General features: G+C 42.5%; 1 protein-coding gene across 2 annotated transcripts in view; it reads right to left on the bottom strand.

Annotated features, from left to right (window-relative positions):
- Positions 1-2,004: 2,004 nt before the first annotated feature.
- The window catches only part of ABTB1 (ankyrin repeat and BTB domain containing 1), a 41,652-nt gene continuing 23,268 nt past the window's right edge, over positions 2,005-20,388 (bottom strand). For both annotated transcript variants that reach the window (XM_083489362.1, XM_083489363.1), the window contains exons 8-12: positions 17,820-17,935; positions 13,482-13,580; positions 12,595-12,762; positions 7,488-7,688; positions 2,005-5,575 (exon numbers count right to left, since the gene is read on the bottom strand). In XM_083489362.1, coding sequence (XP_083345488.1) covers positions 5,369-5,575; positions 7,488-7,688; positions 12,595-12,762; positions 13,482-13,580; positions 17,820-17,935 — 791 coding nt within the window. In that variant the 3' untranslated portion in view covers positions 2,005-5,368. The remainder of the gene's footprint in view (positions 5,576-7,487; positions 7,689-12,594; positions 12,763-13,481; positions 13,581-17,819; positions 17,936-20,388) is intronic.

Genomic DNA, 20,388 nt, shown 5'->3' on the forward strand with positions numbered 1-20,388 from the left:
TTCCTGAAGGTGGATCCACTCAACTTTCCTGGTTTTATATCTAATCTATCTATCTATCTATCTATCTATCTATCTATCTATCTATCTATCTAATATCCCTCTTCCGAAAAATACCAAAAAACAATGAAAACAGTTTGCCTAGGATCTTGTACACTGAAAATCTGAGTAACACCATTTTGGACACTTCATTTTCTGCTAAAAAGGTTAACCAGTGGATTATCTCAAATCCACCTTGGAGACATAATTTTAGTTAGAACAAGAGGACATAACTTAAAAGTGCTTCCCCGAAACAGGGAAAACCATATATCTGTTTCACAGATGTGAACTGCAATGCCATGCCATTTTTATTCCTGGTTTTTCTATTCTGAAAACTATTGTTGCTTTTGTTACAAAATGCTGTTGGGAGACAGAGTCTCAGCTGGGGCCAAGGTCCAGGCACAAGTTGAAGAGTGCATGGCTGGATGAGCAGAGATAAAATATTGAGGTGGTGGGGGAGAAAGTTTCAGGAGTGCAGGTGTGGATGCCGTTCTGAACGTTGCAACTAACACACAAAATGAGAAATGGGGACAAACAGAACAGTCTGGGCTCAAACCTATCTGCAGGGAGTTTGTGTAGAGAATTGTGTTTTTAATGCACCCTACCTGCCATCCCAGCCTATTCTGCCACCTTGCCCCCACCTCAGTTTGCTGCATGTGTAACCCAGGCCTAGATAAAGCAGGCACAAAACTTCCAGGGTACTTGGTGGGAGGGATGGAGAACAAGAGAGAGAGGAAACTGAAAAATATGCCCGTGCGCGACAAACTGAGAAAAGATCCCAAGTTCAGAAGAAGCTCTGGACGTGCAGTGATGGCAAACTCTGAAGGCTTCACAAGAGAAATAGGCAAGAGAGTAAACAAGAAGTGGTCCTAGCTAGGTTTGCAATGACAAGACATTCTCAATGTGAATGTAGACAGCACATTCTACAGATATACGGATAAAGGGCGGCATACAAATTTAAATAATAATAATACAAGAAATACATGAGTGCAACTCATATATGTTAACAGTGTTTTGGAAGACTCATTGCAATGCCCATGTTTTGTCCCTTCTGTTTCAGTACATGCCTTTTTAGTAGTTGCATTAGAATATACAAGAATAAGCGGACGTTTCTTCTTCCCTTCTCCCCTCTCCCCAGTCATGAAGTCCCTGCATTTTCATGGGCAAGTTGCTTTCACAGACTAGCCAAATTCAATGCTGCTGTTAAAATAAAATTAGGCAAATCCATATGTGCTAGGACTGAGAAAATAAACTACTGTTCAAGGCAGGGGGAGGGGGGTCACACGGAACCGTCAGTACTGTGTTCAGACCACCAGTGACATGTGATCCCATATATTAGGCCTAAATGTTTTCACTGAGAGGACCAGGTACAGTGGTACCTCTGGTTACGACTGGAATCCATTCGTAACCAGAAACGGCTCATAACCTGAGGCGCCATTAGCGAAAGTGTGCCTTCCGCTGTGCACGCGCCTCTGGCGTGTGATTTCCGCTCACACCGGAGCTTGTAACCCGCAGCGTGCGCAACCAAAGGCATTCACAACCAGTGGTACCACTGTATTGTAAAACCCTCTGAGTCACTCACACCAACCTGTTTTCTTACTCCTACCCTGATAGCTACCACAGGCTGTGAGTCATGGGAGGAGAGTTTCATGAGGTACTAGAATTTCAGGAAGGAACTATGAAATTATGCAATATAGGTAGTACGTTAACCTCAGGATCATTACTAGAAGCATGGAATTAAATGGTGTCAAGTCACCACTATTAAACACCCAGCTCTTTGCTTATAACGTGCACAACTTATTAATCTGAAGATGGTGCCAGGGTGGAAAAACATTTGTGTGGCATTTGACAGTTCCATGTCATCACAACCACAGCTACTGCCTGGAAAGGGCGGGGGAGGAGCATGTAAGAAACCCTTTTAAGCACTCATTCATATAATGAATTAATGACACACAGCCAAACCAGATCTAATGAAATAAACTCTTTATTGCTGCACACATGCTTATATATTAAGCTTTTAAATATATTATTATTATATTGTCATTCTGAAAAGCTTTACATTCTCTTTATTTTTAACAAGTAGCAGAGGGCAGAACCAATGTAAACAAAGGAAACAATTTAAATTTATATTGTCTTGCAATATAACTACAACCAATAGCCAAGAAAAACAAGTTCAATAAATATTAGAAATCCATTAATTTCATTTTTTAATTATTTAAATGGGCAATTTTTCATTTGTAAGTGTGGCTCCTACTATCTGTTTCCTCTTGCAAAGGGCAAGAATCTAAATACTACCAGACAGTTAGTTGGGAGTGATAGGACAATTCACCAATGTGCTGAACTTAGAAATGCAACTATAAAACTCATTCACACTGGCAATCCATTCTTAATTTCTCCAGCATATTTAGCAGTCTGGGCAAACCTTTGTTACTAGGCAAGAAAACAAAGGCCACCCTGACACTCTTTCACTGACTCTACAATTAAAAGAAAGAGTCAGAAGTCATTTCACCAGAAGCACCCAGGTGCCATGCTTCTTGACAATTAACTAATTATATTTCACATTTACTTTACCAGACACTTGAAAGAAGAAATACTAGTATGCCTTTTTTTAAAAAAAACTTTCTGTGCTTCTGGTTTGTTTTTGCCCCAATAATTCAGTATTGGCATAAACTCTAAAAGGTTAAACCTCATTTGTTTGCTAAATTCAGCAGATAGCCAACTGAATCCTTTTTCATGATAACAGGAAGACTGCGGAACAGAATGAAATCAGCAGCTCAATAATAAAGTTGTGCCCCTTTCAATATGATGCCCTTTTATTCTGTGAGGTGCCCTTCCAAGTTGTCGCCATAACACGATGGAGAGAAATTATGCCTAGCCAATCCAGGTTCCAAACACTCTAGCACCAAACTTAACTTCTGTGACTACTTTTGGTGAAAAATAGGGAAAATAATACCTTGGCCAGGTTTTTTAGTTTGCTGCCTCTGCGTAACATAACTGTTCCACATGATTTTGAACAAGTACCATTCTTTTAAGAGATGTGCTTTCCTTGGCACAAAATCAGGAGTCAGAAGTGTCAAATTCTACATCAAGTTAGTTTCATTTGTCAAATACTGCATGGACCCTTACTGTAGATTTGTGGCGGCTCAAAGGGGACTTGTTTAGAGACTGGGATGGCTATGTATTCCAAAGCAGAGACTGAAATAAGTCAGAGTTTAAGTGCCTCATTTAAGAGAGCCTGCATGGGAATAACATCACATAAATATGGATGATATATATGCCTTGAGATAGAGCCAAGAACACAAAAAACTCAGTCCTGCTACTGTATCTCTCTAGGGACATGAACTACAGGCGTAGAATCTGGGACATCCCCACCCTACCATTTCCCATTCTATCACAAAACATTTAAAGGAAGATGAATCTCCAGTATGGCAGGCAGTAACTTCTGGTAAGCCCTGACTCTGCTTACATGGTTATATAATGTCATTATCTTGTTCAAGTCAAGAAACCAGGCAGGAAAATGGGAAAAGACCCAATGTAAGTTTCTCACCTCATCACACCCATCAGTGGAAAGTGAAAAAACAAGTTCTTGACCTTGCTTTGATTGTGAATACTTATCAGTGGAAAGCTGAAGGCCCAGTATTACATCAGCCAGAGCAACTGCATCTATTAATGCAATTGTACTCATGATTAATAGTATTTGTATATATGAATAATCATCCTCACATTACCAGGATAATCCAAAGTGGGCCTCCTTGTCATATTTATATTTATACAGCACATAATTCTTAAGGGTATGTGGTACAGAGCCACTGCATTATCTTAGCTAGGAAAGTTTCCATGTTAGGCAACACAGCCCTTTCCTGCGTTGTTCACATCCCCACCTCCTCCCAAAATGTTTTCCAATTGCCAAAGTCTCAAAGCAGCGCTTGTTAGGAAGATTTTAAGAGGAGTTTGTGTTAAAAAACCTACTAACTTGTGGCAGCCTTAAAGGACATGCCTTGGTAAGCTTTGTTACAAGCAGATGTTTCACTCAATTCAGTAGAGTTTAGTGATGGTGGGATGAGCACTAAGCAAGCCCAGATTGTAGCTGCCTCCAACTCCTGCTATTTCTAAAGGGAGGGGCAGGGGGAGGTGACACACTACACACTCTTGAGCAGTGGTGAGCCACTGCCTTTCTTGTCTGTACACCAACATGCATATACCAGAGTAATGTGATTCATAGACCCTAGTTTTGCAACGTGTTGATCACGCTATTTGGATCTATGCCAATGTGAGGTCAAGTGTATTGGCACTGGGTGGTCACGGGGTGAAGATGGTTGCATGACAGTTATACCCCAACCCACCCCATACCATTACCTGAATAGGGCAATAAGTTATGCTTCCATGAGAAAGGAGGAAGCGCATGCCACACATACACTCACATACTCCAAACCAGGATTTGAAGACTTTGCAAACCACCTGAACTAAACTTCCAAGCCCAGCAATATCTACAAAATGTCACAACTATGCTTGAAGTGGAACAGACACATGACTAACGTTCCTGCTAAACATCAGCATTTGAGCATCCTCTACAAAAGTAACATGTAAAGAGTAGGTGGCCAAGTGTGTGTGCACTCGAGACAAAAGTAGAGTACTACTGTGTTCCAGTAAGAACTGCAGAAATGGGGAATAAAAAACAAATGGGACACCTGAATTGAACAGGAGCTTGCTGAATAATAAGGCATCTGGGTTAGAAAGCCAAGGTTCTGCTCTGCCCCCACTGTGCAAATCTGGAAGACAAGGCTGCAGGATGAATAAACACAGCCATTTCTGCAAGGCAAGCAGCAGGCAAATGCAGATACCACTGCACAAGCACAACATTTCTGTAGCCCTGTAGAAGTAAAAGTGCCTATCTCCCTAATTATCCTGTAAAATATGGATCATGAAAGGCAGTCTGATTCATTCCTTAACCAGCGACTGCCTTGAATTTAATCTGCTTGCAGGAAGGTGTTGTGCCAATGTTCTTGCAGGCTGCACCAATTTTCACTAGGCATCGCTGGCCTGCAACATCTGGCAGCCTCACAATATGCCAATCAATACATTCATTAAATTTGGTTTGCAGATCACCCGTCAGCACTATCATGTACAAGCAGCAATGTTTTCAAATCTGAGCTGCTTCCGGGGACCTGGTTCTCAGGAGAAGAAAGGTAGATCAGTATGCAATTGTCAGAATGTTAAGTTAGAAACTGAAATTATGCATAAAAGGGGAAAGCAGTTACAAAACCCAGGGGGGTGAGGAGAGGGAACGCTGAGCTGTGATCTACTGTGAAGTCACACAGGGTGATGTCCCAGATTAGCATTCAAGTCCTATGCTGGCCAGAAGATTATCCAGAGCTTCCAGTTTCTGATTGGCTTCTTCAATTGCACTGTATGTTTGCACGTTGCTGGTTATGTGGAAACGGATGTCGTCAACAAGAGGGATTGAGTCTGTCTCCTGCCGTTCTTCGACTGCCTCAGCATTCTCCTTCACTGCCACAGCAAACTCCTCAAACTCCACTAGCTAGATTGGAAAGAGAAGTGGTGAAGGAAATTGGCAGGCTGATAAGCATATTAGAGTCCTCAGCATAATGATGTCATTTAGAATTTTAAACAGCAGTAGTAGTACAGAAGAAATTCTGATTCAGTGTGTACAATTATGCATCACATGGACATGAGTTACCAAAAAAATAAAAAATAAAAAAGATTCACATTGAAAGCATAATATTAAATTTCAGAATAGTGGGTAGTGGGAAGAAGAATCACTCTATTGTAACACCACACAAAAGAGACCACCTTTTCCATAAGGAGGCCTAATTCAGCTCAATAATTTGATGAAGACCTGGCAAGCAAGAAAAGCATCTCTTTAAAAAAATGCAGACCTAGGTGTGGGATGCAACTTTGACATTAAAAAATGGCAACACAACTATCTGAAACCTTAAAAAAAAAAAGTTTGCTACATAAAGGCTTTCTGTTTGGAACCACCCATCCCTCTTGCTCCCTCCATCCCACCATTTACTGAACTATTTAACCTCAGAAACAAAAAGTTACCCAACACAAGGTCACTCTAGAACTGGTGTTTTAGCCATTACATAGCACCCACTTAATCTAAGCAATCTTAGTCAACTTCTTCACTAGCTGTCCCAGTCCACTGACTTTGTGGGTACTCCTCAAACATTTAACAAAGATTCCCATACCCTGTAAAGCAGGGATAGGCGTTTGTAACAATTTTTCACAGAAGCAAAAAAGGCTGATGAAGTACGATACCCACCAAAGGCTACAAAAATCATGGTTCCACAGGCTTGTGCCTCTATATTCCAATATAAATTAATCATCTAAAAAAATTATTGGTGGCCTATTGTACTAGCACGGCGAAGGTGCAGGAAAAACAGAATCCTTTAGAATTCTTAACAGCGGTGCAGTTAAATGGCAAGTCCTGATTTTTGTTTGGCTAACAAAGGGCTCCCCACTAAGAACCACTTCCTGCTTGTTTTCACTGGGGAAAAATGGGAGAGGAACTTTTGTATAAGTGGATCTGTTAAGAAATCATTTTCTTCAATGTGCTTTCACAGTCAAGAAAGAATTTCACACCTTTCTCAAAGCCTGTTAAGAACAGTTGCAACTTGTGTGGGTGTGTGAATTAGAGCCATTAAAAAAAAAAAAAATCAGTGAATTGACTGGGCTCCCAAACGCCCAGCAGAGACAAGACTGTGAACCTGTGTTCATGGGGCTGTAGTATGGGACTGTCAATACTACAACTGGTCAAGCAGGAGAGGAGATGGAAAGAAGGCAGCACTCTTGCTTTTCTCCTGCGGCAAATATTGGCATAAATGCATGTTAGTACTGTCCGGTTAAAGCACAATTTAGATTTCTGCACCTATTTAGTTGGGAGATATTTCAAATAATCCTTACCTAAGCATTTCTTGGGGATACGGCATGATATAATATGGGATTAAAGTAGCAGGATGTATGTACTCTGCACATAACTGAGGTCTGCATGTAGCAGTTAATGCTTAAGGTACAACCTGGTGGGGTTGTGGGACAAACTGATCTTTGTAACCAAGATTCAGTACAAGAAGATATAGCTTGTACTATTAGGCCAATGCTCCTCCATGGAAGCTTACAGTAAAGTAATAGACTCTTGAATCTGCCACAGCTGATACAAATCAACAGAATGTATGAGAACATTCTCTAAAATAAAAACTGTGCCACCATATTTTAGGACTATTTAGGATACTGAGCTCTTTCGTGTGCTACTTCTGAACCTGAAAATCCTCACATTTCAAATAAACTAACCAAGCAACTAGTTCAGGCAAGCAGTTGATCGACAGTCCTCCATATAAACATCCCTTGCTGTTCTACAGGCACTTTCTTCTACAGAGAACATGATGCCTTGTTTTTAAGAAAACATCCCTAGGGAAATCTCCCCTCCTTACCTTCTCAATGATCTTTGCCATGTACTCCGTGCACTGGTCCTCCAGCCGGGTCAGCTGAAACAGCTTGGCGATCTTCCAGATGCTGACAACACTTTCCTCATCGAGAACCTGGGCCAACGTCCTCCCACAAAGGCGCTTGAGCCCAGGTAACAGGTACATGTCTGCGACACAAAGCACTTCGTAGGCATTATCAGGAGACAGCTGCCGTGACAAAAGGGCATCCATCAAAATGGGCTCGGTATCAAAACTAAAACCCTGTCTGGAAATCACATCTGACTGCAACAGTGACACTCATTTATATGATTAAATGCAATTTATTTATATTCTGCCCAAAGACTTGAAGTTCATAACTAGTTTAAAAGTCTAGGCACAAGCACAACCAAATCAAATACTCACACACAAGACTTAGCTTTGCCAGCTCAAACCCATACCAGTGAAAATATTTTACAACACCACTCCTGAAAAATTCTCAGGCCTGGATAAATCTTCAGTTGCAGGGCATTCACCAAGTGCACTTCCGTCTGGATATATTTCCTGACAATGCACAGAAGTCATCACTAAGATGCTCTACAATAGCCTTGGGTATCTAAATATTGATTATTTGCACAATAATTCATTTTGCTACACCTGCTTTTTTAAATGGATCTTTGCAGTAAGCACCCATATAAATATAGGTTTTTAAATTATTATCATCATTTTGCGCCCCCTCACCTTGGCGCCCTGTGCAGGGGAACTACCTGCACTAAATCCAGTGCTGGGTCTATTATGTCAGTGCTAACCCAGAGCAATCTGCTGCCTGAAGAACAGCCTAAATGGCACCCACCAACATTTCTTTCTGCATCCTTCAGACACCAAACTATGGCCTCATCTCTTCTCTACCACTACCACCTATAGCATGTTGCTTCACTCTGCTTCAAAGCAGAGCCAGCCCCAATTGTTGTAGGTATTATGAAGTCTGGTGTTAACAAGCTAAACATTGTACTGGGCTCAGAGGGGAAGATCTCCCTATTCTTTTCTTCGAAAAAGTGTTGGGAGAAAATCCTGAATGTCTGTATATGCAGGTCTATTGCTTTTGCCCATTTCACTGTTATTCCAAGGATGAAGAGTTTGCACTGTTCAGTTCCCTCCTCAGTCACTGCATTTTGAAACTTCTTCACATGGCAAACATTTACCAGAGATGTGTCTTTTTAAAAAAAAGAAAGGAAGAAATGATTTAGGAGGAGGACTAAAACCAAAGTCAGCAGGAAGCGAACTTAAGGAGAGTACAGATGTAAAGGCCACATTTTAGCACTATAACTTGTGTACCTTTTTAAAAAGAATTGTTTCAAGGTGGCCAACCATGAAATAAAAACAGCAACAGATGGCGCAAAACGAAGAGCCATTGAAAACAGAGACACATGCCGGGGGAAGCAGATAGCATAAAAAGGCAAGGCAGGTGTCATTAAAAGCCTAACAAAGCAAGAAAGTCTTCATCTAGTGCTTAAGAGATAATAGCAAAAAGTGCCAGAAACAAATCAGAGAGTAATTCTAGAATGTGTGTGTCAACCCTGACAAAGCAATCTCTCTCCAACCACCTAACCTCAGAAGGCAGGGAGAAGGCAGGAAAGGGTCTCAGACAGGCAAGGAAATTCACTGTTGGGTGAGTTCATGTGGAGCATGTTGCTTCAGACACCCCAGTCCCAGGTTGTGCTGAACTTTATAGGTAAAAATGTGCCCAGTAACCAAGTAACCAAGGAGGAGGCAATACTGCTCTTTTGGCAGTGGCATAAAATGCTCATGACACCCTTCTATCACACCCCTTTTACAAGGAGCAGATACAACACCGGTCACCAGTTTTTAAACCAGCAGAAGTTTCTGGACATTTTTGGAGGGCATTCCCATGAACACTAGCCTTGGCATTACTGTGGGAAAATATAGAAACAAAAAAAGATCCCACTTCTAAGTGGAGTATATAGGGAGACAGATTCATACCTCTGAGCAGTGAATTTACAGTAGTGAATATGTGAGACAGCCTGGTCTGGATGGGCTTGCATGTCCCTGGAAGAGAAATTCTGTACAGTGGTGCCTCGCAAGACGAAAAGAATCCATTCTGTGATTCTCTTCTTTTAGCGGTTTTTCCGAAGCAAGCCCATTGACGGATTAGCGGATTAGCGCTATTAGCGGCTTTTAGCGGCTTATCGGATCAGCTGATAAGCGGCTTAGAAAAAGGGGGGGAAGGGAAAAAAACCCGCAGGAACTCGCAAGACGTTTTCGTCTTGCGAAGCAAGCCCATAGGAGATTTGTTTTGCGAAGCACCTCCAAAACGGAAAACTCTTTCGTCTAGCGAGTTTTCCGTCTTGCGAGGCATTCGTCTTGCGGGGCACCACTGTACTTTGGGTCCAGGTGGCCTCGGTGGCTAGGTGTGTTGGCTTGCCAGCTGTTTCTGACTGGTTTGCCAGCTACAGCTAACTTTGCAACAGAGATGTTGGCCACTGTACCAACATCTGGTAACTTCCAAACTGGATTATTGCACTCTCCAAGCAGCTGCCCTTGAAGACCACTTGGAAACTTCAGCTAGCCCAAGTGCATCAGCCACATTTCTGGCTGGGGTGGCATTTGGAACTTGTAGAACCCTGTCTTAAAACAGCTGCATTAGATGCCACTTCATTTCCAGGCCCAAGTCAAGGAGCTCATTTCAGTGTTTAAAGCCCCAAACATCCTAGGCCCCAAATATCGGAAATGTCACCTCCTTTCCTACAAACTCTATTGGGCCCTCTTGGTTGTTCCACTGCCTTCAGAAGTTCAGCAGGGGTGGGGAATTGGAGAGGGCATTTTTTGTGTCAGCCCCTAAGTTGTGTAATACCCTCCTCACAGTGGTCTTTCTGGTGTCCTCGCTATGCAGCTTTCTTCATATGCTGATGAAGATGCATCTCTGACCTTTGACAGTTGATATATGTATTTGTAAGACCCCTCCTGTTTGCTTTAAACTGTTTTTAGTATTTTATTTTAAATTGTTGTGACCTGCCCTGGGACGTTATGGTGAAGGGGAAGTAATTAATAAAAATAACATCTGAAATGCAAAGAAGTTCAGTAGTAATCCATACCCAAATTTTGGAATTACTCAAGAACAGGAATGCTTGATCTATGGGTCATGATTTTTAAAAGAAACTTCCCTAGCCTTAAAGCAAGAGATGTGTGTGTGTGTGTGTCAAGAAGAAGATAATTGTTTCAAGAGTTCCTTAGCTTGAAAGAAAACAAGGACAGATGGCTTGCTTGGCAGCTTTGCTTCTTGCCCTGCAGGACAACAGATCAAGGGGGGAAAAGAGATTCATGGTCTCAGAGAGTATTCTGCAGAGCGAAGTGTGCTCTCACTACATTCTACCCTTTAGCATCTCACTTCCCTACAGTGTGAAATGCCTTCCAGATGCAATGAGATTTAGGGGTAAGAGTCTGAAAACAACTAGCTGAAGATGGCTCTCAGTCTCTCCACACACACCCCAGCACAAGATGTAAGTATTCTAAGGCAGGAGTGGGGAACCTATAGCCTTCAGTCACCCTCCCAAAAATCCCAGCCAGCACAACCAACGGGGTCCAGCAACATCTGGTCCCCCAGCCCTGCTCTCTAAAGGAGCAGCACACAAAACAAGGCAAATGGCAGCTCCGAGAGAGCCAGCCAATGTATAATTCCACTGGAGGAGAGGGAAAGCTGCAGCTATTTTTCAGTTCTGAAAGTGCTCTTGCTTTCCAGTTTGCTGCGTTTCTGAGCTCAGAGCAGTGAGCTGGAGCTTGCTCACTGCATGACAGGGATTCAATTTCCTTGGGAATGAGATTACCACCTCCCACTTCACCTGTCAGTCCTGTAGCTGACGGGAGACTGCAGCCAAAATGCATATGCACTTCTCAGGATATTAACGAGACATTTGACAAGCCTTTCTTTCAGTGATGGCTTCATCCCCCAAACCGTTCTTGCTGAGTGTTGCTGCCGCCGTGTTCCTTTTCCCACAGATTCGCCACTCACTTGCTTAGACAGCACCACAACAGGCTGCTGATGTTGACAGCGGCAACACTTTTGCTCCACAGTGACCAAAAGCTCTGTGTCAACTTTTGGTCGACAGGCAAATGCCTGCAACCGTTTTGACAGCATGGACACCACCCTGAAGTTTTTCATCTCCTACATTTGCAGACCCTCTGGTTACTCAAAACACAACACATGATCAACAATTCCTTAAGCATCCTATGCCAAGTCCTGTGCAACAAGTGCAGGATTCACACACTCCAGTATTCAATCTAGATTAGGACTTCTGGGAAAAGTGTAACCACGCCTTTTGTTCTGAATGAGACAAGCAGCGGTACAAACAGGAGAAAACAGTGCATCTCTAGCTAGTTCACTGTGTATTGGCACTGCCCCCTAGTGGCAGATTGACACCCTATGTATTCTAGTGCTGTCACAGAATTCCTCAGATGAGTGAGTACTCCCAGTTGGCATCAGAAAAAATGGACCACATGGGGGCAAGAAAGCAGTCAGTATGAGAGACAGGTTGACTTAGAGGATATATTTTTATCCATGGTGGTTGTTTCTTGTCATTTACGGATGGCTGCACTGCAGTCTTGTAAATAAAGTTCACCTCAAATAAAATTCAAGCATTTTGGGGGTAGGGACGTAAGACCCGCTAAAAAAAGGCAAGAAAATGGGGAAAATGTTTATTGAACCAGCAAGGGACTGCTGCATGGCTTTTTATGGTGATGTATTAATATGCAGTGAAAGATAAGTGAAAGATCCAGGGTAAGCTGAATAGCTGTTGGCTTGCGCACGGTGCTGATAACACCATGGTTGCAGGTTCGGTCTCCATATGGGACAGCTGCATTTTCCTGCACTGCAGGGGGTTGGACTAGATAATCCTCAGGGTCCCCTTTCCAACTCTATGATTTCACAGGAAAAGATAGGGTTCTTTTATCCCATGGTTGGGACATCTGCAAGTTAACAGGCCTCATTAAATAAGCTTAATACTCTGTTCCCACCACACAGTGGCAATTCTGGCACTTTTCTCCCAGGACCACAGCAGTCCTTGCTAGAACAAACGTTCCAGAAATGGGCTGTACTCAGAAAGGGTGAAAACGGAAAACTCACCTCTGTGTCATCACTGTAGATGTAATAGAGGACCCTGATGAAGATTTCCTCTGAAATGTTATGGAGGGTAACTACAGGGATGCTAGGTTGGGTCTGCAGCTCCTCGCTTTCAGAGAAGTGATCCTCTAGGAGTGCTTTGAAATAGTCACTGCGGCCGCAGAAAAATGCCTGCAAGGAGAGAAGAAAGCAGGAATCTCCCTGGCTCAGCATTGCCCTGCACACCAGGAGAGCAACCAGATATGAATGATTTCTATTGACCCTCCTGGCTTTCTAAGGTTTATTTATTGCATTTACATCCTGCCCTACCTCCTAAGGGAGTCCAAGGCAGCTCACCTAACAGTGATATAATACAGCTTAGGAAACCCACACATTTAAAGAACGTAGAAACATACAGACAATTCTCAACTTATGCGGCTACACATGTGCTCAGACTGCTGGCCTCAGCATAGCAGGTACTGGCAGTTCACACTAGCTCACTTAGTAGACCTGGGAACATGAAAAAGCATGTGGTGAGCTTCTCATTTTCAGGGGCTCTATAATTGTTGTCTTCAGTGTTACATAGCACTGCAGCCATGTGGCTGAGAAAAGCGGTCAGGCAGAAACATTTAATACCAATCACTTCCAAGAAACAGTGGGACAGTTCGTACCAGGGACTAAGTCCCACAAAACTCATTGTGACTTACTTCTGAGTAGGCAGGCATGGGATTCTGTTGTGTACTACAATCAGCATGCTCATGAATTGCAGTGAGGACTTCCTTAGATTCCCTACTCCCGCAACGTAGTTTTACAAATCTGTCTGGCTTTAGAAATATACCTTGGTATGTGCCAAATTGGAAGATGCAAGCGAAAAAGCTGCCCTAGTAAATTAAGTCAATATGAATACATACCTTGTGACACAAGAAATTGTATTCTGCCACCCGGAAACAAACGTCAGGACAGCTGCTAAAGTTGTCAGTGCTGTCAAAAGGCAACTCTCCAAAACCTACCTATACATATACAAACAGGAAAAAATTATTTGTTATGACACCTTCTGTATTAGGACCCCTTTTAAAATAAATAACTATCACCAGACAGAAACATTCCTCTATACTTTATGGTTGTGAGAAGTCGGTAAAAATAAGATTTAAGTTCTAAGTTTTTAAGGTTTTCTATAAGATAAGATGAAATTAGATCAAGGTAACGTAATGACAGAATACTATGAAATATGGAAAGGATTTGCTGCATAATTATCAACCAGGATACAAAAAAAGGGAGGAGGAGGAGGTCAAAGAAAGAAGGTAATGAGAGTTGAGGATTTGAAAATGATGGATTTATTTTTGTTTGTTTGCGGTGTATTTTTGTTTTTTTTTGAATTTGTATTGCTTGATGTGGTTTGTTTTTTCTTTGTTTTTTCTTTTTTCTTTCTCTGTTTTGTTTTTTCTTTGTAATTTCAAAAAATTTCAATAAATATCATTTAAAAAAAACAAAAACATTCCTCTATACTTAAGCAATAAATCCTAAAGTATTCTCACAAGGCATTAGCCAAGCTTTGTAAGACTGAGGATGCATTCAGACGATCACCTCTACTTTTAAAAAAAGTTTTTAATTTCATTTCAGTGAATCTAGCAAATAAAGCCATCAGTAATAACAACTTCAAAACATAAGAGCTGCAGAGCAGGATGTAAACAATAATTTGGGTAAGAAGATGAATATACAGAAGTTTACAATATCCAAATCTCTCTTAAATCTGCAGAACTTTAGTTTTGCCAACCTGCACCCTGATTCCAGGATTTATTACATTAAGAGATAAAGTAAAGGGCATAAAAATTAACACATGACAATTCCTTAAGTAGTAAATTAAACACATGTATACCTATTTTCCTAATAGGTAGAGCTGTAATAACTATAGATCGGGGATTGGGGAGAGAAAAGATGGCTTTGGGATTTCAGTGTATAATTTGACCACCATGGTGTTTTGCTATCAGTGGGGTCTGAAAGACAAATCAGGCTAACAAAGGAAAATGCAGAGAACTGAGATTACAAAGATTTGTTTTTAAAGAATAGTAAGTGAACTGTAGGACAGGGATATTTACATTTAGTCTTAGGAGATTATCGATCGTTCCCAAATATTACTGATATACACAGCTGCTGTCAGTTATTCACTGAACAAAATTTGTGGGACAAACAGCAGCTTTGTCTTCTTGTTCCTGTTGTTTTATACAGTGAAGATTAACACACAAACCAAAACACATTTAATGACTAATCTTGAGGAAACATGATAATCTGGGTATGTACCAAAAGCTCCTGAAAGAAAGCTGGGCGGGTAAATATGCCAAATTTTGATGTTCGATAGTTTGGCAAAGAGTGGAAAAACAAACTTCTTTTTTTTATATAAAGTGCTAAAAACAACTATAATCCTGTAACAGGCAATATTATACCCGATATTGCTGGGTTTTTTTAGGAAAAAAACATTACAGGAGGTTTACTATTTGAGGGAAGGTGCACATGCACAAGGACTGCCTCTCTATATGAACTGTCGGAGACCCTGCAATTATCATCTGAGGTTCTTCTTCATGGGCCCTTCTGAGACTGGTCCAGAGGGTGGCAACATGAGAACAAGACTTTTCTGTGGTGGCTCTCCGCTTGTGGGGTGCTCTCCTTAGGGAGGCTCGCCTGGCACCTTCATTATGCATCTCTAGGTGCCAGGAGAAAATGTCTGTTTGTGGGAGAGGGGCGTTATTGGTTTGTTTTGGGTTTGTTTTTATTCTGTAGTTTGTGTTCTCATTTTGTATTTTTTATGTTGTCGACCACCCTGTAACCTTCGGGTGAAGGGAGATATATAAATTTAATAAATAGTAATAGTAATGATGTGTTACCAATTTTTGACCACATTGAGCGTGAGGGTGCAGGAACCTATGTTCCTTTTCCCCTCCATTATGGAGCCCAAATTCCACCAGTAGCTCTTAACCATAATTAACCGTCACGTCATTAACCAACATTTTGTTACGTGACATCAACCATAGTTAAGGCTCACCAGGGTTCTGCATGATCCAGGGTCTAAAGCCAGTTTCAAACCACACTTCAGCTTTTGGGCAGGTGGCAGGGAAGAGAAGAGAAGAGGGGAATTTGGGTTCCGAAAGGGAGAGGGTAGGTGAAGGGAACCAATGATTCTGCAGTGCAGTCCCAATTTGCAACACGGGTGGCGCTGTGGGTTAAACCACAGAGCCTAGGACTTGCTGATCAGAAGGTCAGTGGTTTGAATTCCCGCGACGGGGTGAGCTCCCGTTGCTCGGTCCCTGCTCCTGCCAACCTAGCAGTTCGAAAGCATGTCAAAGTGCAAGTAGATAAATAGGTACCGCTCCGGAGGGAAGGTAAACGGCATTTCCGTGCACTGCTCTGGTTTGCCAGAAGTGGCTTAGTCATGCTGGCCACATGACCCGGAAGCTGTACGCCGGCTCCCTCGGCCAATAAAGCGAGATGAGCACCGCAACCCCAGAGTTGGTCACGACTGGACCTAATGGTCAGGGGTCCCTTTACCTTTACATGTATAGTTGTCCTGAAACCAGGAAGATAAAACAAAACTGTCCAAGGCAACAGGAATGAAAATATGTTTTAGAACAGGCAGTGAAATGGGCAAGTTTGCTTCACTATATACTTCTGAGGTGGGAGCAGAAAAAAAATAGGGACAATTTTTTCCTATGCTTGGCATTTTCCACTCCCTACCAGCAAATATTTGGAGAGGGTAGAGAAGATTCCCTCCATTTATGGCCAGTGGCAGCAGCATAGTGGTAACTTGGCATGTGCCAAAGAGACAACCCAGTAGAAGAGAGCTCCCTTTTCTCAGTGTGAATTTACCACATGGAATTGTCTTAAGCACAGGAAAGCAGGAGGTTTTAATAAACTGTTCAGATTTATATGCACAGAAACTGCTTAAAATTAGGGCTATATTTTATTAGCTTACTTTAGTTACAAATTCAATAAAAGGGCTGAACCCATTTAAAACAAATAAAAATTTGAAAAAGGGTTCTACATATAATTCACACATATGCGCGCAGAAAACCTGAGAATTAAGACACTGCTCAGTGCAGTCCACATGCAGTCACAGGGTATCTGCTCATGGGCTTCACCGCAGTGGCAAATGGACATGCTTCAATTATCTGCCACAAATCTAAAACAGAAATCAGGCATCTTTCCCATGGGCACTGGACTGAACTCAGTCTACATTTGGGTGTCCAAAATTTTCCCTGTGGGTCATTATGGAATTCAAGAATGTGCAACAGAAAGCCTAAGCACAAGAGCACTTCCTGCATCCATGATCTGCACCATGTTGCAATGGGCAAAGTGCCAAGCCATAAAAAAGCATCCATGCTGTACCAGGGAACAATAAAGCAGCACAATCTGGCACTAAGAATCCAAAATATCCAGGAATCACATTCCTAACACCAAAGCAAGTAGAACCAGAAGATCAAGATACATGCAGCACACCCTTATCTCCCCCACCTCACTGTTTTCATATCATTAGAGGCCAGAAATGATTTCCCATGAAAATAAGACCTTTTGACCAAAAGTTGAGGACTTCTACAGTAAAATGATCTGAGCTATTAATTAATGCCCAGCTTATAAGTCACCACATTTCATGTTCTGGTCACAGGCTCTCCTGAAAGTTGAGACAGTCAAGATAGTTTAGCCACGTTCTTACAGAAGACCAACAATGGAACAGGCCAAATCTAGAGTATTACTTCATGGAGAGAGACCACAGTATGTTGGACTCCCAAAGAAGAGCGAAGAAGACAAATGGCTGTTTCAGGACCAAACAAGGCATGGCATTTGCCACTTCTCTTTCACATTACCAAATATAGGAGAATAACAGGCTGTAAGAGAGTGGAATAGCCCAGACATAGCAAAGCAGACCACCCCGGTCTTTTATTTTATTTTATTGAGGGAACCTCTCTCACACACTTTCAGTCATGTACCAAAAGTACAGAGGAGCATGGAAGCTCCCATGCAGACATTCCGCGCAACTATCTCCTCTTTCACACAGCAACGTGGATGCCTGAGAGGGAGCAGAAAGGAATAGATGTAAGGGAATCCAGCAAGATTGGTGCCCTGACACCATAGAAGCAGGAGCTGACAACGTTCAACTCTAGCAGAGTGGCTGCTGCACAGCCTAAAGAGAACAAACCAGAACAAACTGCAGAAGTGCAGGACCCTGTAAGAAGAGGGAGGGAAAAACATATACTTCCTACCCTGAGTTCAGCTGGCAGGGCGCAGTCTGCTAGCAGAGCCAGGTCTTCCTGTAGCCGCGAGTTACCTGGGGGCTCAATCGTCAGCACCTTCACACAGGTCCCTGGCTTGGAAGAAACTGGAAGAGGCAAAAAAAAAAAAAATATTCCAAAGTATAGAATCCTGAAGACTATATGGACATCCTCTTGGGAATGTGATGGATAAAGTTATCTGGGGATGTTTTTAGAATTCAAGGATGGCCCACACCCCTTATATGCAAATGTTAGGCAAATAAATAAAGCATTTTTTAAAAAATTATGGAAGAGACTGCTAAGCGTTATGTTTTCCTCCTCCTTTGAAAAGCTCTGGCTACAGAAAAACAAGTAGAATTTTTCCACACAAAACTCATGCTCATGACTGCTTCTGTTACTGCTTTCACAGAGCAGTAGGCCTTCCTTTGTAAGAGATTTGCATGCATTTTGAGATTTAGATTTATGACTACACGGCTGGGGGGAGGGGAGGGGGGAATAATGCCTACTAGTTGGCCAAAAAGGCATCTTGAGAGGCAAAGGGAAGTTCTTATTTGCCATGTTCCCCACAAGACCAGAGAGTATGCACATGCTCTGCCGAATTAATATCTGTGATCAGGCACCAATGCACACACCACCAATACCACAGCTAAAGATGGGGGGGGGGAGTTTATCAGTGCCCAACAGCATGTAGCAATTCAACTGAACATGTGCATTTTAAAAATGGCAAATTCTATTGATATCACCCATCATCCATTCATACATTAAACAGATTACATGAGGTAGGCAGACAAACAAAAATGGTTCTCTTCAGCAGCATTCACATCCCCATTAAGTTGCTGGTATTAAATTCCGCATCTTTATATGGTTAATCAATATGAAACTGCTTCCAAATCAGAAGTGGGAGAGCCAATGGGTGCCCTCCAGATGTTGCTGGACTCAGCTCCCATCAGCCCAACCAGCATGTGAAATAGTCAGGGATTATGGGAATTGAAGTCCAACAACGCCTGGAAGCCCTCACGTTCCTCGCATCCCTGTTCCATAGTGACCTCTTTGGGGGTGTTCACGGACATGTGAAAATGGTTTCAGAGAAAAACACTAACACATCTGACCTGGTAATTGCCATGCAACTGCTTAGTCATTTCTGGAGTAAGCATTTAAACAGAACTCCTCTATCTACCCTCGGGATCCAACATCTACAGGGAGCAGAGAGAAATCGGGCAGCTTATCCTCATTTAGCATGATTCTTTGGGAAGGACACTGTTCGCTCCCAATCTCTCTCCTACATGCTAAAACCACATTGATGTGCACTGGTTAAACATGCAAGTTGTAAAAACTCTGGCTACAATTTTACGTCAGCCCTCACTATGGGGGCCTTGAAAAAGCCACTGCCTTCAGCTCTGTAGTGCGGTGGCTCACACTGACCCACTTTTCGGGGTTGTTCCAAGGATTGCAGAAGGAATGTAAAACAGAGTGCTCTAAATTCTCAAAAAGGCTATATAAATGCCAAGTAGGATTACTATTATAGTGAGCTTCTCTTCAAAAAGAGGAAAAAATACTTGAACACCCTCCTAGCATAAGGACAACAAATAATCATAATAAAAAAGTCAAGTGGTGCTGCTCGTTCCCAAACTCTGGGTGGCTCAGGGTTGGATGGGCCTTCATAAATGCTGAGGGGATCAAATACTCTTAGGAAATAAAGGATTGCTTTACTGTATGAGCACCAAGCCACTCCACTGCACTGCATGAAAACAAGCTGGCACTTGATGTTATGGTCCAAAGGGGTGGGGGAAGAATACACCAAAAAAACAATGTTGGGTGAGATCAGAACAGAGCTTGTACCTGACTTGGCAATTAACTGAATCTCCTAAAGCAAGCCTGTCTCACAAATATGGAAATAATGGCCCAATTTGCACACAACACTAAAGCATGGTTCAGCATAAAATCCAAGAGCAGGAAGGATCTATTGGGACGATCAGACATTCCCCATCCCTTGCCTTGAGCTACCATGCTCACTTTTCCTGCATGGTTTGGAGAATGAGTTCATCAGAATTAAGTTTCCCTTTCTAGGGAACCTGACTTGGCAATATGAACGAATGAGAAATAATGGTTTAAAACAAGCTCTGAGCCAACTTCAAATCATACAGTTAATGAAACTGGCACTGGAAGGGACATGGGTGGCGCTGTGGGTTAAACCACAGAGCCTAGGACTTGCCGATCAGAAGGTCGGCGGTTCGAATCCCCGCGACGGGGTGAGCTCCCATTGTTCGGTCCCTGCTCCTGCCAACCTAGCAGTTTGAAAGCACATCAAAGTGCAAGTAGATAAATAGGTACCGCTCTGGCGGGAAGGTAAACGGCGTTTCCGCATGCTGCTCTGGTTCACCAGAAGCGGCTTAGTCATGCTGGCCACATGACCCGGAAGCTGTACGCCGGCTCCCTTGGCCTATAGAGCGAGATGAGCACCACAACCCCAGAGTCGTCCGCGACTGGACCTAACGGTCAGGGGTACCTTTACCTTTACCTATGAACTGGAAACTATAGTATAACACAACTGTAGTTTCAT

Source organism: Podarcis liolepis (genome assembly GCF_965112155.1).
Source record: "Podarcis liolepis genome assembly, chromosome: 2".
NCBI lineage: Eukaryota > Metazoa > Chordata > Lepidosauria > Squamata > Lacertidae > Podarcis > Podarcis liolepis.